The sequence below is a fragment of the Mesoplodon densirostris genome, chromosome 1, assembly GCF_025265405.1.
Source record: "Mesoplodon densirostris isolate mMesDen1 chromosome 1, mMesDen1 primary haplotype, whole genome shotgun sequence".
Classification (NCBI taxonomy): Eukaryota; Metazoa; Chordata; class Mammalia; order Artiodactyla; family Ziphiidae; genus Mesoplodon; species Mesoplodon densirostris.
Window position 1 is genome coordinate 148,190,332 of NC_082661.1, and position 17,655 is coordinate 148,207,986.

At 41.2% G+C, this 17,655-nt stretch overlaps 1 protein-coding gene across 1 annotated transcript in view; it reads left to right on the plus strand.

The window, feature by feature from the left end:
* The window catches only part of TXK (TXK tyrosine kinase), a 45,128-nt gene extending 45,038 nt beyond the window's left edge, over positions 1–90 (plus strand). Inside the window, exon 14 of the mRNA XM_060091151.1 lies at positions 22–90. Coding sequence (XP_059947134.1) covers positions 22–90 — 69 coding nt within the window. The remainder of the gene's footprint in view (positions 1–21) is intronic.
* Positions 91–17,655: the final 17,565 nt, after the last annotated feature.

Genomic DNA, 17,655 nt, shown 5'->3' on the forward strand with positions numbered 1-17,655 from the left:
ACCTCTACTTCCCTTTTCCAGAAACCTAAAGGCCGCCCGACGTTTGCTGAGCTGCTGCAGGTTCTCACAGAGATTGCAGAAACCTGGTGACCTGAAGAGAATGCCAACCCAGAGGATCATGGTGCAAGACTGTCACAAAAGGAAACCCTGGGTGGAGTCACTGATGGTGAATATCTTCCTTTAGAGTCACTGACTCCTGGAAACAGTTCAAAGATCACAGGCTTTTCCAACTTTTTAAAGCTTAAGAATATTCTGACAATAATTTTTCTACGTGTGTTTGAGAGTGACTTCTAAACTCTGATTTTTCTCTAATATTCTTCATGTCCCATATGTGAAGAAGGGAAAAATGCTCCATAGTGGTCGTTATGGTGGCTGCTCTCCACAAGAAGAGCCCAGAGAGCCTCTGAGCATACCTGAAAACCTGATTCTTTACTGAGGAAAAGACTGAAGAGGAGGAACATTCTTTATTGTGGTGGCCCATGCATGGAAAATGAAAATAAATTCTGCCCGCTCCAGAATAAAGGAGCCACCCCTGCAGAATCTCATGCTTTTGAATTGTACAGATCTTTATGAAAAACGCACCTTTACAAACCACATGAATGTGGGCATTCTGGAACTGTCTTTCATAATCTTCCCTATGTTATTTAACAAATTATTTTTGCACAGATCTGATTATTTTGGAGACAGTTTCCTGTGTTCCAGTATTGAATACTGTTATAGGAGAAAGTTCTTCTTTGAACAGGTCCTGGTGATGATTCTATTTCTAGTGAGATCCATTGTCCAGGACAATTCAGAACCTGAATCTCAATTCTGAGATTTCACACTTTGTACTTGTGAACTTGGACGATTGAAGAAGCCTCATTTTGTCATAGGAAGTACCTCCAGTACCTTTTCTAGAAGAGGACTTTCTTTTTCCACAAGAACAAGAGGAGGGCTTCCCTGGTGGCACAGTGGTTAAGAATCCACCTGCCAAGGGCTTCTCTGTTGGCACAGTGGTTGAGAGTCCGTCTGCCGATGCAGGGGACACGGGTTCGTGCCCCGGTCCAGGAAGATCCCACATGCCGCGGATCGGCTGGGCCCGTGGGCCATGGCCGCTGGGCCTGCGCATCCGGAGCCTGTGCTCCGCGGTGGGAGAGGCCACAGCAGTGAGAGGCCCGCATACCGCAAAAAAAAAAAATAATAATAATCCACCTGCCAATGCAGGGGACACGGGTTCGAGCCCTGGTCCAGGAAGATCCCACATGCCGCAGAGCAACTAAGCCTGTGTGCCACAACTACTGAGCCTGCGCTCTAGAGCCTACAAGCCACAACTACTGAAGCCCACACACCTAGAGCCCGTGCTCCGCAACAAGAGAAGCTACCACAATGAGAAGCCCGTGCACCACAACGAAGAGTAGCCGCCGCTCACTGCAACTAGAGAAAGCCCGTGCACAGCAACAAACACCCAACGCAGTCAAAAATAAAAAATAAATAAAATTAAAAAAAATAAAAGAACAAGAGGAGGCAAAAACAAGGTATTCAAATATTACACCAAGTTCCATTATTTCTGAAGTCCAGGGTATTGGATTCAAGATGAAAGAACCAGGAATCACAATTAAATCTTAATTTTTCATGTACCATTTGTAGGAATGATTGGAAACTGATCTTTGTCATCCTGAGTGCTTTGGAAGTACATAGGGAAAAGGGTGCTGCAGAAAGGTGGAGTCGGGCCTCCCTGGTGGTGCAGTGGTTGAGAGTCCGCCTGCCGATGCAGGGGATACGGGTTCGTGCCCCGGTCCGGGAGGGTCCCATATGCCGCGGAGCGGCTGGGCCCGTGAGCCATGGCCGCTGAGCCTGCGCATCCGGAGCCTGTGCTCCACAACGGGAGAGGCCACAACAGTGAGAGGCCCGCGTACCGCAAAAAAAAAAAAAAAAAAAAGAAAGGTGGAGTCATTACCATTAGGTTTAACAATGGGAGCCTATTATTTGTGGATTGTCCCACCCTGCATCATGGTTCTGGGGGAACGTGTTTTATGATTCTCATGAGATTCTAAGATGCTGGCTGTCAGTAGTTGTGACTTTTAAATCATATTTCCCCACTCCAGGAATGACATCTTTTTTTTTTACATCTTTATTGGAGTATAATTGCTTTACAATGGTGTGTTAGTTTCTGCTTTATAACAAAGTGAATCAGTTATACATATACATATGTTCCCGTATCTCTTCCCTCTTGCGTCTCCCTCCCTCCCACCCTCCCTATCCCACCCCTCTAGGTGGTCACAAAGCACCGAGCTGATCTCCCTGTGCTATGCGGCTGCTTCCCACTAGCTATCTATTTTACATTTGGTAGTGTATATATGTCCATGCCACTCTCTCACTTTGTCACAGCTTACCCTTCCCCATCCCCATATCCTCAAGTCCATTCTCTAGTAGGTCTGTGTCTTTATTCCCATCTTACCCCTATGTTCTTCATGACATTTTTTTTCTTAAATTCCATATATATGTGTTAGCATACAGTATTTGTCTTTCTCTTTCTGACTTATTTCACTCTGTATGACAGATTCTAGGTCCATCCACCTCATTACAAATAGCTCAATTTCGTTTCTTCTTATGGCTGAGTAATATTCCATTGTATATATGTGCCACATCTTCTTTATCCATTCATCCAATGATGGACATTTAGGTTGTTTCCATCTCCTGGCTATTGTAAATAGAGCTGCAATGAACATTTTGGTACATGACTCTTTTTGAATTATGGTTTTCTCAGGGTATATGCCCAGTAGTGGGATTGCTCGGTCATATGGTAGTTCTATTTGTAGTTTTTTAAGGAACCTCCATACTGTTCTCCATAGTGGCTGTACCAATTCACATTCCCACCAGCAGTGCAAGAGTGTTCCTTTTCTCCACACCCTCTCCAGCATTCATTGTTTCTAGATTTTTTGATGATGGCCATTCTGAGTGGTGTGAGATGATATCTCATTGTAGTTTTGATTTGCATTTCTCTAATGATTAATGATGTTGAGCATTCTTTCATGTGTTTGTTGGCAGTCTGTATATCTTCTTTGGAGAAATGTCTATTTAGGTCTTCTGCCCATTTTTGGATTGGGTTGTTTGTTTTTTTGTTATTGAGCTGCATGAGCTGCTTGTCAGGAATGACATCTTTGACTATCAGTGGTACTCAATCAGTGTGCACTGAAATAGTGAGCATCAGACACAAGAATTATCAGTCTTGATCATGCAAGTGGTGGTTTCAGAAATCTTTGAGATACTGTGCTGTTTCTGAAACTATCATCTCCCTTCTCCTAATGATTCCTACTATGGGGAGGTGAGACAGAGGGCTCCTACTACTGATACCTTAGTTCAAGTGAGATATGTGAAAGCCTAGCTCCAGAAGACATAAGACTATTTAACAGCAAAAGCCAAGGGAGGTGAGGTTAATATTATGACATAGGAAATAAAGAAGTATCAGTATATACAGGAAGATGTCTTTCTCAGGTTTTGCTAAGCTTAGAAGTCCCCACTCCCCCCTCCAAAAAAAAAAAAAAACAATCCAAACCCAAACACTGAAAACATAGAGCATCTGTCATCCCTACAGATGCAATTCAGGGAGACAATACAGAGTAGACTTATGCCTGGGGATCATATGGCAGCAGCCAGCACTTCTAAGAGCATATATTGGTGTTGGCAAGCAAATTCTATTCATTTTAACAAGTCAGGAAAGTTTGAGACACCAAATTAGGAAAGGAACAACTGGATTGTCACATAGGTAACTGAGACTCCAGATAATGTGTGAATTTGGAATGTCTATGGACAGAGATTCAGCATTTTCTGTCTAGCAAAAGAAAAAAATTCTTTAAGAAGTAGTCACATGACTTCTCCTGGAAGAGAACTATGTTTTGCAATGAATCTCAATATTAGTTATTGATATGCGCCCTCTGTGGGTAGCTTAACTAGTTTGGGGTGAGATAGTGTAATACTTAATTAGCTCTGCATTAGAAATGAACAGGAAGTTTAAGGGTTGGTTGTGGGTGAGAGACCTAAAAGGAGAAGACAGGAGGTCAGAGGAGAGAGGAGAAGCTCAGAAAAATGGAAGGAATTTGGAGGCCAAGAAGATGTGATCAGTGTGAATAATAGGTTGGCAAGAATAGCCAAAGGAATTTTTTTCTTTAGTAAACTTTTTATTGAAGTACAATACACTGTCCCACTATTGCATTGGTAACAGGTTTGACTGGCAATCAAACTCATAAGACACAGTAGAACTTGATCCAGCACTTAGTTTGCTTAGCTTTTTAGAAGGATTCAGGACAGGAAAGAGCATGTACAGCCCTTCAGTCTCGGTGGAAGCCAACAATTCTCCATGTGCATAGATGCTTGGGCCCCTCCTCTCTTGCCTAGAGACTTGTATATAGTTGCTGGTGATGAGGCCATGGGGTGTGGGGTTCATCTTCATACAAAGAAGCTTCTCCCTGGGTTTATCACCCGTCATGTAGGCCTACAGTTGATGGGTCTCCCAGCCCATGTGCTGTCTCACAGATCAGAGATTTCACAGTGTGTAAAATACACGTCTGGCCTTGGTACCCAACATTCCAAATCTGTCCTAACTTGGGGATATATCTAGGGGACGGATGCTGGGAGAAGACAAACCTAAAATCCTCCCAGGAAGGTCTAGGTCTGGGAGAAAAAGAGCACAGGCCTGCTGTTAACCCTTTGCTCACATATACATAAACAAAAGTACACAAACCATATGTATATGGCTTAATTTTCACAAAGTGAATATGTCTGTGTAACTAGCACTCATATCAAGAAATGGTTACATTCTATAATTTCAGGATCCATTATCATTTCTACTTAAGTCATTAAACTAATCATAATCAGTATCCTGATTTCTAACACCATGAATTAGTATGAGGTATTTTTGAACTTTCTATAAATGGAATCCTATGGTATGTACTCTATGCGCCTGGCTTCTTTTACTTAGTACGTTTGTTTGATCCGTCCGTGTTGCATATGGTTGTATTCATTCATTCTCATTTGCATGTAGTCTTCTACTGTTTATTTATATCACAAATTAAATATTTATCTGTTTTACTCTTGATGGATATTTGGGTTGTTTCCAATTTTTGACTATTAAGATGAATGCTGCTATGAACATTGTTCTACATGTCTTTTGGTGAAAATATGTATGTATTTCTGTTAAGTATATGCCTAGGGGTGGAATTCAGAGCCAAAACATATGTTTATGTTCATTTTTTGTAAATACTGCCAAACAAAGCCCAAATGCTTTTACCAGTTGGTTGCTGTTCTTTTAATAACTCACCCTATTCCCTTGCCTGTATTGTCCTCTGCTCTTTCCTTGTATCTGCCCCAAATTGTGTTCCCCTGGAAGCATCTTCCAAACACAGCAGCACTTAGAGTGCGGGTGGAGGGTTATATTCTTTTGGGGCTTCCTAAGGACTGGGTATGTGGTTTGGGCCAGGGGCCAACTTCCCAACTCCCTTTAGAAAATCTTCCTCTAGTTCAGGGCTTCTCAGTCTCCGTGCTTATTGACATTTCGGGCTGGATAATTCTTTGCTGTGGAAGGATGTGCTGTGCATTGTAGGATATTTAGCAGCGTCCCTGGCCTCTAGTCACTAGATGCCAATAACACACCCCACTCCCCCTACTGGTGACAACCAAAAATGTCTCTAGAACATTGCCAAATGTTCCCTGGGGGGTAAAGTCACCCTTGCTCAGGAACCACTGATCTAGTTACAAAAGGATCCTGACCTGAGATTAAAAGAGATCCATGAACTTGAAAGGAAAAAAAAAAATCACATCTGTGTTTTTACTAGCCTTTAACTAAAATTTAGCATTTCCTGTCATTCTAAATGTAGGCAAACAAAACAAAACAAAACCCCAAAACAACCAACCCCCTGCCCTCCCAAAACCCCAGTACCTTATATTAGCAATGTCTGTGACTTTGTCTTAATGCAAAGAACTGTTATTTTCATATCATGTGGGAGTTGTTTCAGCTTTCTTGAGAAAGAATTTGCATTCATCACTACTTCAAAGTCTCAGCTTTTAGGACTGCCACTAGATCTTGTCACTTAACTCAGTAAACAAGACATGTTACTAAGGCACACATGTTTTTAAAATATTTTGATAACTTTCTTTCAGTATAATTGGTTACCTTATTAGTTGTGTGTATTTTTATTTTATTCATTTAAAAACATTATGCCAAGAAGGGGTATAAAGGTTTCACTGGACTTCCAAAGTGATTCGTACCATTAAAAAAATTAAGAACCCCTGTTTTTTTTTTTTTTGTTCTTTTTTAACATCTTTATTGGAGTATAATTGTTTTACAATGGTGTGTTAGTTTCTGCTTTATAACAAAGTGAATCAGTTATACATATACATATGTTCCCATATCTCTTCCCTCTTGCGTCTCCCTCCCTCCCACCCTCCCTATCCCACCCCTCTAGGTGGTCACAAAGCACCGAGCTGATATCCCTGTACTATGTGGCTGCTTCCCACTAGCTATCTATTTTACGTTTGGTAGTGTCTATATGTCCATGCCACTCTCTCACTTTGTCACAGCTTACCCTTCCTCCTCCCCATATCCTCAAGTCCATTCTCTAGTAGGTCTGTGTCTTTATTCCCGTCTTACCCCTAGGTACTTCATGACTTTTTTGTTTTGTTTTCTTAGATTCCATATATATGTGAAGAACTCCTGTTTTGAACAGAGTTTCTGAATTTGGAAAGGTCTGTATGTGCTAGGCCACACCCATCATATGCTTATCATTGCCTTAAAGGAAGCCCCATGAGGATTTCATTTGGGCCAGTCCTGTAGGCTGTTTCGCCAGTGTGCACATCTGTCCTCAGAGCCATCTCCCTGCCCACTTTCCATACGTTGTCAGGGCTGCTCCTCAGTTCTGCTTTGGGTGTCCTCCTTTCACCTGCCTTTTGCCCCTGTTGGGGGACCAAGGTGTGTTGAGCAGAGTCTCAACTGCTCCCATGTTTGGCAGCAGAGAGGGGCTGGATACCAACCGGCTCCTCGAACCTGCATGGAGTCCTACTCCAGATGAGCATTTCAGCCTCTCTTCTCCCCCAGAGCTCCCACATCTGGCCAGTTGGAGAGAGAAAAAGTAGATGAATCAAATCTCTCTGTAGGCTCCATTTCACTTCCAAAACAAGAAGGAACCACCCCTGCCCAAACCCCAAACCCAATTCAGACTAGCATTTTTGACTGTCACTGCTGTAGGGGATGCTATTGGCATCTAGTGGGCAGAGACCAGTGATGCTGCTAAACATCCTGCAATGCACAGTACATCCCTCACAGCAAAGAACTGTCCAGCCCACAATGTCAATAGTGCCAAGGTCGAATAGTGTATTATTGGACCATGTGACTGTGAAGTCCAGGGGTGCAGAAATGCACCCTGATATCATAGTTCCAGCTCCATTTCTTGGTCCTCAGGCTGCCTCCCTTTCTTCCCCTCTCCACCCCCAGATGAAAAGCGGCTGCTATAGTCACATACCTGTTGACCTGAAATAAATAGACTGCCAGATATTTCTCCAGCACAGATGGGTTTATTTGAGATCAGCAGAGAATTGCAATTCAGGTTCTGCAAGCATGATGAGCCACGTACAAGTTCCCGCATAGCAAGGGAAGGAGAACGTTTTCATAGAGGGGAAAACGAAGTTGGGAGGGCTCTAGTAAACAGAGTCTATGGCTTTTCATTGGCTGAGTCCTTGCCAGGAAAGAAGAGTCCTTCTTCTTCCTGTGGGGCTCTGCTGTCATGTCAGGGCGTAAGAGCTCCCGCTTCTGGTCTCCCAGCTCTATTTCATTGAGATTTCTGTTTATTAATTTTTTACATACTTCACCTTGACACACCATATTATCCACAGGGAGGAAACACCTTTGTCCCAGCATCTCCACCAGAGTCCTGATATTCTTATATTCTCTCTGACTGGATCAGATCTACAAGCCTCCCTGAACACGTCTCTTCAGCTTGGGCATGGAATGCTTTGATTGGCTTAGCCTTGGTCACATGTTCCCCAAAGAGCCAGAGATGGAATCCATTTACCTGCAACCACTTGGAGGTAGAAACTGAGAGCTCTGGGGAGGGCAGTGGGGGCAGTGAGCTCTGGGGAGCAGGAATGATAATCAATAAATGTCCACCATTCTTCTCTTCCCAATTACTCTCTTGCTTTCTGGCCATTTAACATGCGGTCCACCATCTTCACTAGTAATAACTTGGTGCTGTTCGGCTATGATCCCTATTTCCTTAATGCAGATTAACTCAAACATAATTGGTAAATTGGGGGTTTGTCAGTAATACTAAGTACCAGTTGGGCCAGGTTCAGTTTTCTCCAGCACTTTAATGTTTTGAAGTGATCTGGGGTAAACTTTCTCACAATTAAAGAGAGAGCCTTAGCAATATATGAGGATCTTAAGAAAAAGCTGAAAGTCCTATGAGGTGCCTTCCTTTAGTGACAGTAGTGGCGGGTTTGGTGACTTCCTGTATGATAAGCTGTCTGGGAAAGCTGAAAGTGCAGGTGCAGAATCGGCTTGGATTGAAGCAGTGTACTGTTTCTTCTTGTCACTTGTGCCCATGCACTCACTGACCACATCTCCTGCTACTCGCCTGTTCGCCATGCCACCCCCCACACATCCCAGGCACCTCCTCATCTCAGGGCCTTTGCACCTGCCATTCCCTTTACCAGGAGTGCTTCTCCTGGATATCTACATGGCTTGCTTCCTCATTTCCTCAAGGTTCTTGCTCAGATGTCACCCTCTCTGTGAGGCTTTCTTGAATCACCCTATTTAAAATGATAACCCCACCATGGACTTTCCCTGTCTCCCTTTTCTGTATAATTTTTCTCTATAGCTCTTAACACTATATAAAAAAATAATACATTTATTCTTATTTATTCTGTCTATTTTCTGTCTCCCTACCCTTGAAACTGTAACATGTGTGAGTTCAGGTATTTTTGTCTGTTTTGTTCACTGCTGTATCCCCAGGTCCTCAAATAGGGCCTGACACAGATTTAAGCTAAATAAATACTCATGGAATAACCCAATGAAATAAAAGCAACGGAATCACCCAGAGGCTTCGTCTTCCAGAGGTGGGGGACCAGTCTTGTAAGCAGCTCTCCTCTTGGGATTCTGGGCCAGTCCATTGCTTTTCCACACAATGGTGGATCATTTTTCCTTCTGGTTGTAGTGTATAACCTCAGGTGGTCATCCATTCTTCTTTTTGGTAGAAATTTTACTTTTTCCAGAACAATTTGACTTACATGTAAATTTTCTATATCTCCCTTTCCCTATTTATGGAGAGAAAAATACATTATGTTAGGGATTGATATCAGATTAAAAGAAAAAAAGATATCTGAATAAATCTACAGAGAAATATAAATCCATATAGACACATCAATATTTAATAGAGGAAGTGGATAATCCTTATGTCTGCAGCAAGGATGGAAATTTCCTCACACTACTGCCAGATGTACAAGCAACCTGCAGATACTTTATTTTGTCTATAATTTTCCTATATTCCTCTGGTGCCCCTACTTGCTGGGAAGACTCAAGTTAGCTCAATCTTGTAACTTTAGTCCAGGGCAAAAACAAAAATATTCTCTGTGGGTGAAGTGGGTTGTCTCTCAGATTTTGCCTTTCCCTCTGTTTCTGCCAAGGTAGCATCTGGGCATAGAAGAGAGAGGGGTGGCTTTATCCAGGGGTGATATTCAAAATATTTACCAACTGATTTGGTGCAGGTACAGACCAATCAGAATGGATGCTGATGCCAATAATCTGTCCAGCCCCTCCGATGCAGACGGTGACTATCCGCCCTGGCAAGGTGACCTCGAGGTGGTGACGTGAATGGGAGGGCTGCTTGGATTGGAGCAGTGTCCCCTGGCACCTCTGGTCTCAGCAACATTTCTTATCAGCCTGGTTGCTGCTTGCCCTGCTGGCATTTGCAGACCATGTTGGTGGCTGGTATAGGTTGGCCTCTCCTGAATTGGTCAGGAGAAGGTATTGGGTAAGTGAAGGTATTTCAAAGACAGTATACCTGTTCCATATGTCCTTGTAGGAGTTGGGGGTTTATCTTCCCAAAGTCAGGTATAACCCTTTATTCTTCCTATTATGAAAGGTTGAAATACTCAATTTTCTAGGCTCTCTTGTGGCAAGCATACCCACATGAGAAAGTTCCATGTAATGAGATGCAGCCAGAAGCACCTGATGAGAGCTCCCCTTCCTGAAGGAAAAAACAAGTCTCACCAAAAGGAAAACTGTTGCTTCTTCCTGCTTGGAACATGGCTTTGAGACCTGAAGGTATAATGTCTATCTGTGACTCTGAGGAAATAAGCATGAAGATGAAGGCCCATTGATGGAGTTGCCAGATAAAATATAGGCAGCCCAGTTATATTTGAATTTCAGATAATCAACAATCTTTTTCTTTTGGCCGCCACGCAGCCCAACCAGGGATTGTACCTGTGCCCTCAGCAGTGAAAGCATCGGGTCCTAACCACTGGACTGCTAGGGAAGTCCCAACAAACAATTTTTTAGTGAAAGTGTTGTAGCCTTTTCTCCTGTTGTGGTCACCACCAGAAATGGATGAACCCCTATCCCAAATTTGATTCCAATATTGCGACTGTTGACGTCATACACATACCAAGAGAGTAGGAAAGATTTCCGACTCACATAATGAGGGTTTCTGGGGACATCAGGAGACAGGTTCCCCAGCAGACCCAAAAATGACTTAAGAGTGCAGGGAGGGGCAGCCGCCTTGGGGTTTTGTGGCGAGGAGGGCTGGAGCTGAGGGGAAGGGGCTGAGCTTTCGTTGTTTGACCTTCTAGCTGGTACCGAAGGAGGGAGCAGCCGTTCTTATCAGCTCACTCAGGCGTGGGCAGAAGAGAAGGAGACATTGATGGGGCTTGAAAACTGTCATTCATTAGTCAAACATCAAAAATGGAGTCAGACTCTTTGTTACAGTAAGTGTGTTCCAAAGATTGTATGGACATACTTATGCTGAATTGATGTGTCGTGTGTCTGAAATTCAAATTCAGCTGGGTGGTGTTTGTTGTTGTTAAATCTGGGAGCCTTATTTATAGAGCAGAAAGATACAAAGGGCACGAGTCTCTCCTGTCGTTGTGGAACCATTGCGCCAACCCTGAACTGCCTACTTCCAGACTTCTTGTTTATGAGACAAATGAATCCCTATTTCTTTACGGCAGCATATTAGTCAGACGTTGAATTACCTGAAGCCAAACCTGTTCCTAAATGATACATCTCTACTGACTCTTCTGTTGGCAGTTATCTAGAGCTCTTCTGTTGGAAGCTACTATACGCTTCTACGCAGGTACAGATTATGTACCTCACTTCAAAGATTGTTGAAACCTGTCTAAGAAATTGAAAATAACCACAACCACAGAATGTGCATATATTATATTTCAGCACTTTTAAAAAAACAACTTTGCAATTGGGATGTGACTTGTGTAGGTGGGGTCTTAGATTAGATCTGTTGTTCTCAACCCTGGCTGCATATGAAAAATCATCTGGAGCGCTTCTAACAAATACGTTGCTGTACCCCACCCTCAAATGATCTCTGTAATTGGTCCAGGGTGTGGCGCAGGCATTGGAATGTACAAAAGCCTTCTCAGGTGGAAGTAATGTGCAGTTAGGGCCAAACATCATTGCATGAGATAAAATATTTTATGTATGCATAGATGTGTTTACTCTGGGTCAAGGCTTCTTGTGAAGTTTTTTAAAAGGTTGAACTAAGGGAGAAAGATGTCTCATCGATGCCTGGTGACTAACAGCTGTTCAACAGGAAAGCATTGGATGCTTTAGCCAGCCTGCCTTAAGACACCAGCATGGGCAGGGAGTCAAAGCCAAGGAGAGCAGAGGGAATACAATGGCTTTTTACAAGGAGCCAGAAATCCAGAGGCAGGAAGTCTGCAGCTTCTCCCCACTTGATAGCACTCCTACCAGGTCTCTGGAGAAGATATTAAAGGAGCCAAGAAACTGGTAGAGGATTCTACTCTGTATATCTCGTGGGGGCACGAGGTGGGGAGGTGGGTAGCAGCATACACTACATGCAGAATTCCGTGAAACCTCAGGAAAGAGCCAAAAGTTCAAATATTTTAGGAAGGGGGTTTGTTATTTTGTGAAATCTGCTGGTTGATTGGGGGAAATGAAAGTCAGGTGAATTGACTTCTGACTCTGAAAGTAAGCCTCGTTTTCTTGTCTGCTTGGGAACCAAATTGGACGTGTTTCTGTTCAGCTGCATGTTTTAGATCTCAGCCTTTATGTCTCATTGACGATCCTGAAGTCATGGACTTTCAGAGACACTGGACACACAAATGTGTTTGGTAGAAGTGTATAATTTTCAATCTGTTGGACTGTAAATTATCCTGATGTTGTAAAGGTACATCACGTGCTCATGTCGTGGAGACCTGCTTCATCCAGCCCCAGCTACTCCACACTGTGCAGCAAAACAAGTAATATAACGCTTGATCTTGTTTGACCAGTTCCTCCACACTTTTTATTTTTCCTCTGGCTGCGGGCTAATCTCCCATCAGCAGGCACTTCCCCATAAGAAGTGGAACTGCTGCGTGTAACCTGAATTGCACTGAATTCCTTAAGTCTGCCTGATTCTAAACCAGTTTGGTTCTCACAGTGAAACCACACTGTGATGCGGCTGATGTTGATCCTCCTTTTTGCCCATGTGGACTCAATCCAGCAGCCTCCCTTTGCTGAGTGTCTGTCTGTCTCAGTACTTGCTGAAAAGGCTGAATCACTGCCTTCCTTAAGTTTACACCCTGTGCTCCTATGATCCCTACTTTCAAAGCCTTGCCCTTTTTTCTGTGCATGCAAGATTACTCAGAAAGAATTAAGTGCAAATAAGGTAACAAGGGTAAATAAAACCCCATTCTATCCATAAGAATTTATTTTCTGTTTCTTGCAAGGCTTGCCTATTATAACTCAGCCCTACCGTTCCATGGGTTAAGAAGAGCGATCTCTTTTATTCAAATATACTTTATCTAAATCTCTTCTAGTAATATGATGAAATGTTCATAGTGAAAACAAAGGCAAAAGCTAATTGAGAGACAATCTGTGAAACAATCTTGTTTTATTGTACTTAGGCTATGGGATCTTCTTGAGTTTATTTTCTGAAAGTTTGTTAGGCACAATTAACTCAAGGAGGAGCCATATACCTTTACCCAGATCCATTCCAGGCAAGATCTAGAGACTTTATCCATAGATGCTAAACAATCAGGGCCCTGTATTTGGTTTCTGTGGTTGGTGAGTCCCTATAGAAGTCATTCACAATGCAGTTCACAAGCTTTTTTTTTTTTTAATGCTTTTATTGTACCTAGTTTAAAAATTTTTTTTATTGAAATATAGTTGATTTACAATGTTGTGTTAGTTTCAGGTGTATAGTAAAGTGATTCAGTGATTTTATATATATATACATATATATATATAAAATCTATTCCTTTTTTAGATTCTTTTCCATTATAGGTTATTATAAGATATTGAGTATAGTTCCCTGTGCTGTACAGTAGGTCCTTGTTAGTTATCTATTTTATATATAGTTGTGTATGTATGTTAATCCCAAACTCCTAATTTCTCTCTCTCCCCCCCCACTGCCGCTATCCCCTTTGGTAATTATAAGTTTCTATGTCTGAGTCTAGTTCTTTTTCGTAAATAAGTTCATTTGTATTATTATTATTATTTTTAGATTTCTTGTATAAGTGATATCATATGATGTCTATCTTTCTCTGACAGTATGATAATCTCTGGGTCCATCCATGTTGCTGCAAATGGCGTTATTCCATTCTTTTTTTTTATGGCTGAGTAATATTCCATTGTATATATGTACCACATCTCCTTTATCCATTCATCTGCTGATGGATATTTAGGTTGCTTCCATGTCTTGGCTATTGTAAATAGTGCCACAAGCTTTGGGGCCAGATTGAGTTGCATGCTGGCAGTCAGGAGTTACTGGCTGGATCACAGAAGGCAGGGGGTGGGAAGGGATTCTGGGAACATGGTGCTCAGAACATGGCTCTTATCTCCACTACCAACCCCCTCCATGTGCTTCCCCCAGTCAAGTAGTTGCTGGGGCCTACATGTGGCTGGGTGCGAGTGAGGGCCATGTGGTCTTATGAGGGTCTCAGTGCAGAAAACTGGTGTGAGGCCTTGTCTCCTGAGGGCTGGACAAGCTTGAGGTTGGTAGGGCTTGGTCTGCAGAGATTCTGCTCCCTCTGTCCCCAGCCACAGGGGAAGTTCTACATATAAAAATGAAAGTGGCTTCTAACTCAAAGGCTTTCTCCCATACTAATGGCATTAATGGAGATTCAGTTTTCCCTCAGGAAGAAAGGGTTTTTTTGTGATTTGTGACCGAAGTAGGAAAAGGTATCTCAGGTAGTCGGCTCTCTCAAAAAACTTTGTTTTTTGCAAGCAAAGCTTTCATTGGGAAACATATATTGTTCATTGTTATAAATAAAAGTTAAGACTCTTTGTAACCTAAGCTTACCTCTTGGAGGCTTCCTATACACTGCAGCTAGTGTACTGAAATGTTTGGTATACACTAACACAGCTTGCTGGGGGAAGCTGTAGTTCATTCTAACTCTGCTGAGATGTGCTCCACCAAGGCCTCCTTAGACGTGCCTACATTCCATGGAGTGGGTAGTCTGGGAGGTTTGAGGGACTTGGATTTTGGTCCTCATTCTGATCCTAAGTAACTATGCAATTTAGGGAATTGCAGATTATTTCTGTTCATCTATAAAACAGAAGCAGATAAGAAAAAGGCCTTCTGTACCCTAGACAATTCATTTCCATAGAAACAACAGAGGGAGTTATTCTCAAACATGAATTCAAATCAGAACAGGGAAAATTGATAAAGTCATGGTGATGTGCTCAATACTGAAGTTCTAATGGGGCTAGAAGGAAATTTGCTGAGTGTTTGCAAATATAAATTTTGATGTAATGCAATGCTACCAAATATTGTTATAATGCTTTTTTCTCCTCCTCCTCCTTTTTCTTTTAAATTTCTGAACTGAGGGGAGATTTCATTACACTGACTGTTCAATAAAATTATCAAAAGATAAGATAGTGTCTCCTACCTTTTGTTCAGGAGATGGCTTTGTGGAGAGCCTTTTTCTAATACACAGATTTTAATTTCAAGGAAAATGACAAAGCATTAAACAAAGTGCAGATTTTTTTTTAAACCTCAGAATTTTCTTTTTAATTTCAAGGGGTATTTTTGCCTTTACATAAACTTAACTTCAAGAAACTCAAAACTGAACTCCAGCAAGCATAATTAAACCACATTATTTGATTGCAAATGAAAAACATACAGAAACATTAATTTAAAAGTTGTAAACTTTCTAAAATGAACAGTATTTCTAAACATTTGAAAAATAGAAAATTTCATGATCATAGTTTTTTGAAACATTTGAAAATATTTCATATATATTCATATAAAGTACTTGTCCACAAAGTTTTGTTGGAATGTGAAGATTGCATTTAGTTTGGTTTTATTAGGAAAAATAAAATATTTTTGTCAGAATCATTTTGTATTGTTGTTGAGATAGTATACTAATGGAATTCATTTTCACTTGGATTATTAAAAATGAGCTAAGGTAACACAAACTGAAAAAAGAAAAAGAATATATGAAAACTGGCAACTAATTGTCCTTACCTATATAGTACTGAGACTATGAGAATTAAAATGTTGATTCAAAGAGAACTAAATTGTATTAAATGCCTCAGTATCAGGCATGATGCGGGTGCTTTCCACATATATGTATTTGATTTCGTACTCTTAAAACAAAAATGTTAGTTTAATTGCATGTTGCCAAATTGAGGGTTTTATGAACATTCTGAAATCTGAACTAAAAATAAAGTCATTAACCACTGACCTAAGAATAAAATTGTAAGTTGGAAAATAAAATGAAACTATTATGTTTATAGAATTAGGAAAAGCTTTCCATTTGGCTGTGTGAGGACAGCTTTGTGATCCTTAATGACGTGTACAGATATTCACATAATAAATCTTAAGGTATCTATGTGAGATAAAGTATACATATTAAAATATATACATATGAGACTACCAGTTAAGACTAACACAGTTAGTCTCAATACAGGGATCCAGCATTTTATTCCTCCTAAGACAACATCTTCCTATTTGGGAAAAAGTACTCTGGGTTTCAGATTTGCAACATTTTAGTTTTTCAATGCATATGCCCACCAGAGATTTTTAGAGTTTTTCAAATGTTTCATTGTTTCTCAACATATTTCAGCTCATTAGATCTTTCTCAGACTTTCTCCTGGGCGTATGTGTCAACACCAGTTCATTTTCCAACCCAGGGTACACATGGGTTCTTGTGTTACAAGAACCTTTAACCTGGGCACAATATACCAAGGACAAAGCTTTGTCACAGGTGACGTTGAAGAAATATCTGACACTAAGATACAGTCGAGTGGAGGACTGCGCCAACCTCAGGTTGGATGCTATTAATTTCCTCACCAAGAAGGAGAAATCAACAGAGTTTTCAACAGAAAAAGAGAAACTTAAAAGAATTTCTACAACTTTCAGACACTACTTTTTGAGAGAATACTTTTTCTACAAACTTGTGTTCATAGCTTATATATCTGATATACAATTAAGGTGAAACAGCAATCAAGACAGTAAACATATATTTGACCTGAGGTATCAACCCATGAATCTTCCACGGATTATCAATTTTCAAAAGTTTAGAATGCACTGATGGCACAGTGGTTGAGAGTCTGCCTGCCGAAGCAGGGGACATGGGTTCGTGCCCCGGTCCGGGAAGATCCCACATGCCGCGGAGCGGCTGGGCCTGTGAGCCATGGCTGCTGAGCCTGCACCTCCGGAGCCTGTGCTCCGCAATGGGAGAGGCCACAACAGTGAGAGGCCCGCATACCGCAGAAAAAAAAAAAAAAATAGAATGCACTGAATTGCACTCAACACTAAACTATGCCGAAGAGACTATGCCAGCACTTTAGGGCTTTGCAACATCTCAAGTCATCACCGTGAAAATCAATGCAACATCTCAGGTCATCACCGTGAAAATCAATGCAACATCTCAGGTCATCACCATGAAAATCAATCACAGTTCAACCGAACTGGGGAAATGCTAAAGTCACTTTAATAGAATTCTGAAGAAAATAATCTACTATTATTACTCAGAATAGACTTGAGGTAGATTACAAACAAGCAAACAAAACTAATAACATTTGACATTAGACGAGAATAATCCAGTCAACCTGAAGAGTTTTTGTTTGTTTTTAATGTCATAATTTTTTGGTTAGGATTTTTTTTTTGAGAGAAATAAGTTAGTCTAGAAATAAGATAGCTAATTTCTTTTCTCATTAAATCAATGAGAAAAGATTAATGGATTAATCTATCCATAAACGGTAGAGACCACCAAAAATCTTACTCCTGCCATGCACCTGGAGTGAGATAGGAAAATTTTATGTAGGCTTTAATATGAAAAGGTATTTTCCTGTAGTATTCCCTGAGTTTTCTAAGACGTTAACTCGCCTTCCTATTCTCAAACTCCTCAATAAGTTACAATTTATAAGCCCTTCATTGGCATGTGTGTCTTACACATTCTAGCCCACTAAGCAGCAGATTTCCAACATGTCTATTTTTTTCTTTAACA